The sequence below is a fragment of the Sesamum indicum genome, linkage group LG13 (assembly GCF_026168435.1).
Source record: "Sesamum indicum cultivar Baizhima isolate 11 linkage group LG13, ASM2616843v1, whole genome shotgun sequence".
Classification (NCBI taxonomy): Eukaryota; Viridiplantae; Streptophyta; class Magnoliopsida; order Lamiales; family Pedaliaceae; genus Sesamum; species Sesamum indicum.
The window spans coordinates 599884-605015 of NC_142669.1; the positions used below are offsets into that span (position 1 = coordinate 599884).

At 38.8% G+C, this 5132-nt stretch overlaps 1 protein-coding gene across 1 annotated transcript; it reads right to left on the reverse strand.

The window, feature by feature from the left end:
• Nucleotides 1-1125: 1125 nt before the first annotated feature.
• On the reverse strand, nt 1126-4897 carry LOC148784348 (uncharacterized). The gene is made up of 3 exons (XM_088877144.1): nt 3868-4897; nt 2171-2880; nt 1126-1884 (listed from the first exon to the last, which is right to left on the reverse strand). The coding sequence occupies exons 1-3, from the start codon at nt 4895-4897 to the stop codon at nt 1126-1128; spliced, it is 2499 nt and encodes an 832-aa protein (XP_088733270.1).
• Nucleotides 4898-5132: the final 235 nt, after the last annotated feature.

Below are 5132 nucleotides of genomic sequence, written 5' to 3' on the forward strand. Positions count from 1 at the left end.
CGTTAATTTAACTGAATTGCAGAATTACTGCTTGCCTTGAAGAAAATATACGCCCAGTATCAGCAATGCACCGGGTCCAACGTAATTTCTCCCAGGATAAGACGATTACAGTTCTTTCGGTTTTAGCACTATACTGAAAAACACCTCGATCAAACACTCAGAAGCTTGTTATCGAAACAAGAGACTCAAATATTAGACACAATATAGAAGCCGAAAGAGGGAATTAGAGAAAACTCAAGAATCAGAGTTTGTTGTTTGTGGTGTGTCTCAAATGAAGAATGGACAAGCCTATATATAGGCTTCCAAAAATTTTAGCAATAAAGAAGGACATAATGGCAGTAATTTCCCCACATGAAACCGTCCAAATGAAATGAAGCAGCAATGAAATTTGGTGGCAGTTTTTCTTTCTCAATAAATCACATTCAAATGCAGACTAAACCAAATTCAAAGTGAATTCAATGGCTGTTGCTGTTACAAATCTGTGGGTTTCTGCTTTTGAAAATTCAAATACAACAATCCCCCACAAACACATAAATTTGAACTCAAGTTTCTATGACTTGCTTTCAATAATGGTACATTCCGGTTTGAACCACTGTCTAAGTTATCTGACATCAGTTATCAACATGTTAAATGGAACTAAGCCTTGAATTTAAGCCTGTGAGTGTGACAACGTCTGTCAGTAACAACAAACCACCAGCTTTGTGTTGATCTTTAGGGTTGACACTTAGGTTATGTGTCCTGATCCTATTCATGAATGCTTTCAGGAATAACCCAATTCCTTAGTTGCGGCAAAACAACGACATTCACTTAGTTGGGCGTCTCCAGGGATGCACTGCTAGCATCTCGTCTTATAAGACATGACCCCATTCAGAGATAAACTCTTATTATACTTGCAGTAGCAGCACCTTCCAGAATTTCAGGGGACAGACTCCAAATACAAAGTATCAGTCTATTTGGTGCTCTGACATACCCTTACAACTTGTTGATACCACATTGAACCTTCTTTGTGGGATCTCCACTCAAAAGGTTGGGTTGCCGTCGTAGATATATCACTGATGGGTTTTCAGTCCCATCCCCAATCTGGACTTATAAACTTGTGACAGATTCAATCCTTTCGTCAAAGGATCAGTCACATTGTCCTTTGTTCCCACAAAAGTCAATGCCCATTACTCTGTCTGACACTAATGCTCTTATAGACTTCAATCTAACTTGGATGTGTCGTTTGGTCTTTTGATTGTATTTACAACTCATCACCTTTGCTATTGTGGTTTGGCTATCACAATGTACAACAATTGGTGAAAGAGGTTGACTTACAACGGGAAGTTGCGGTAACAACCCAAATAGCCATTCTGCCTCAGTACCAGTCGTATCTAACGCACATAACTCGGCTTCAAATGTAGACCGGGTTATTAAAATCTGTTTTGCAGACTTCCAGGAGACTGCGCCCCCACCTAAGATAAAAACATATCCTGAGCACCCATTACTCCCGGAGTTTTTGGCTATCCAGCTAGCATCACTATATCCCTCAAGAACAACAGGGAATCTGCCATAATGTATGGCCAGTGACACCGAGCCCTTTAAGTACCTTAGTACTCTATCCAAAGCACCCCAATGAGTTTTGTCAGGACAACTAGTGTATCTAGCCAGCTTAGAGACAGAAAATGATATATCTGGTCTCGTGCCATTTGCCAGATACTGTAAGCTCCCAATAATTTGGGAATACCTTAGCTGTGCAATCGGAACACCACTTTTATTTTTGAATAAAGCTACAGAAGGATCATATGGTGTTTTAGCAATTCTACTGTTTTGATAACCAAATTTCTCAATTATCTTCTCAACATAATGAGATTGAGAAATGGCTATCCCATCAGTTGACCGAGTCAACTTGATGCCAAGAATCACATTAGCCTCACCCATATCCTTCATTTCAAGCTTATTTTTTCAAAAATGACTTGGTTTCGGTAATAATATCTAAACATGATCCTATTAATAAAATATCATCTACATACAGGCATATAATTATCATTTTATCTCCTTTAACCTTGCAGTATATACATTTATCATTCTCATTTACAGTGAAGCCAAATGCAAGAATAGTTTTATCAAACTTTTCATGCTACTGTTTGGGTGCTTGTTTAAGTCCATATAGTGACTTAACAAGTTTACAAACTTTATGCTCGTTACCATGAGCTACAAACCCCTCAGTCTGATCCATGTAAATTTCTTCCTCGAGTTCACCATACAAGAAGGCTGTTTTCACATCCATCTGATGAATCGGGAGATTATACACCGAAGCAAGTGCTATAAGCACCCAGATTGTAGTCAATCGAGCTACCGGAGAATAGGTATCGAAATAGTCTATTCCCTCCTTTTGTTTAAATCCTTTAGCCACCAATCTGGCTTTAAACTTATCTATGGTCCCATCAGGTTTCAATTTTCTTTTAAAAATCCACTTACATCCAATAGTAGTACACCCCGGAGGGACATCAACTAGCACCCATGTTCCATTGGAAACAATGGAGTCCATCTCACTTTTGACAGCTTGTTTCCACTGCTTGGCTTCTAAAGAAGCCATAGCATCCTTGAAAGTTATCGGATCATCCTCGATGTTATAAGTGACAAAGTCACTTCCAAAATCCTTGACGACCCTAGCTCTCTTACTCCGTCTAGGTTCATCTGACTCCTCATGAGTCTGATTAGAACTACTAGGACCAACCCTCACATTCGACATCTTTTCCACATGTTCAGGAATAGATGTGGAGGCAAGTGAATCATCAAGCGAAACATTAGAAGGTATTCCTGTTTTTAAAGGAAATACATCTTCTAGGAATACAACATCACGAAATTCGACTATTGTGTTGACCTCAATGCCTGAAATTTCTGATTTAATAACCAGAAATCTTAAGGCATAACTTGTCTCCACATAGCCCAAGAACACAACATCGACAGTCTTAGGACCCAATTTCTTTCGTTTGTGTTCTGGGACTAGGACTTTTGCTAGGCACCCTCACACTCGAAAGTATTTCAGGCTTGGTTTCCTATCTTTCCACAACTCGAAAGGAGTACTCGTATTGTGTTTTAGAGGGACTCTATTCAGAATATGACAAGACGTATTCAAAGCCTGTCCCCACAAATACTTTGGTAACCCGGAGGTTAGTAGGAGACTGTTAATCATATCTTTGAATGTTCTATTCTTTGGTTCAGCCATTCCATTAGACGAAGGGGAATATAGAGGAGTCTCTTCATGAATAATGCCAAAAGTTTGACAATATTCATTGAACTTACTCGACTCATACTCTCCTCCTCTATCGGACCTTAGTATTTTAAGTTTCTTACCAGTTTGGGTTTCTGCTTCATTTTTAAACAAAATAAATTTGTCTAAGGCTTCATCCTTATTTTTCATAAGAAACACATAACGGTATCTACTGCAATCATCTATAAAGGTTATAAAATATCGTTTGTGGTCCCTGGTCAAAACTCCATTGAACTCACAAATATCAGTGTGAACTAAATCAAGTATTTCCGAATCCCTTTCAATTGACTGATAGGGTTTCCTAACTTGTTTAGCTTTTACACAAACTTGGCATTTGTAATTTCGTTCAATATTTTGACTAGGAATTAAATTCAAATTCATCATTCGTTTGATCGAATTGAAATTTAAATGACCTAACCTACTATGCCACAAAGTAGAAGATTCCACATTCAAAATAATAGAATCAGAAACATCAATTTTATTATTATCAACTCGAACTTTGAACAAGCCATCGTCTAAGTAGCCTTTACCAACAAAAATACCAAATTATTGAATAACAACTTTATTAAACTTGAAAACCAATTCATATCCCTCCCTAACTATTACAGAACTACTAATAATGTTTCTTCTGACAGTGGGTACATGATGAACTCTTTTCAGCGACAGAATGCGCCCTGAAGGAAACTTCAAGTCCACGCTTTCTATCCCAAGTACTTCAGCTGTACTGGAGTTCCCCATGCTTACTGTCCTTCCACTGATGGCCTGATAAGACACGAAGAGAGATTTATAAGCACAAACGTGCACATTCGCTCCAGTGTCAATCAACCAATCATACGGTTTGTAAATTGTCAAGAGTTCGGGTTGTACAGATACATACCCACCAGTTGCTCCTGAGGTGCTAGCACTGCTAGAACCTCCCACAACCATGTTTACAACTGCCTGCCCAGTCTTGGCCTTTTTATTAGGACAAAGCTTGGCCCAGTGTCCAACCTGCCCACAGTTCCAGCATGGTTTGTTTAATTTTGGTTTCTTATTTTTGGAGGCCTTGCTTTTATTGATGGCTTTTGAATTCGAGTTAATCTTATTCACTTTCTGTTTTCCCACTATAAGATTGGCCCTTGGTTGATGTTCAACAGGCATCTTGTGCATTTGATTTCTATGTTCTTCCTCAATGCTGATAGCAATCATAAGATCATCTAGAGACAATCTCCCTTTCTGATGCTTGAGTGTCATGCCAAAGTTTTCCCAGGATTTGAGAAATTTGTCCACTATGGACATGACCAGAAACTTCTTGGGAAGTTTCATCTCAGCATCAGTCAGAGCATGTTCAAGGTTGATAATCTCATGAGTCTGTTCAGCAATAGACCGGTCCTCAACCATTTGATACCTCATGAACTTGGAAACATAATACTTTTCGAGCCCTTGCTCTTCAGTATTATATTTCTGGTCCAACTCATCCCACAGAGACTTAGCAGTGTAAGAATCGAAACAATAGACATCGAAGAGCGTATTTGACAGGGCTGACAAAATCGCTCCTCTCCATATTTGATCCCTTTCTGTCCACTGCGCTATCTCAACAGTTTTGGGATCGGTATCAGTAGGTTCAGGTCTGATCACCTGAATCACTGACAAAAGTCCTTTCATCGTCAACCAAATTTTCATTCGCTGTTGCCAGCGTTTGAAAAATTGGCCTGAAAACTTGTCCGGTAAACCGGTCAAGTCGACCTTTTATGTGATCGGAATTGCAACAGAAATCGGCTCGGCCATCTTTAGTATTTTTGAAAACTAAAAGTAATGTATCAAATAAAGAATTTGAAAATAGCATTTTCCAAAACAGTTCCAACGACAAAATTCGATTTTTCAAAACATGTATATTTTC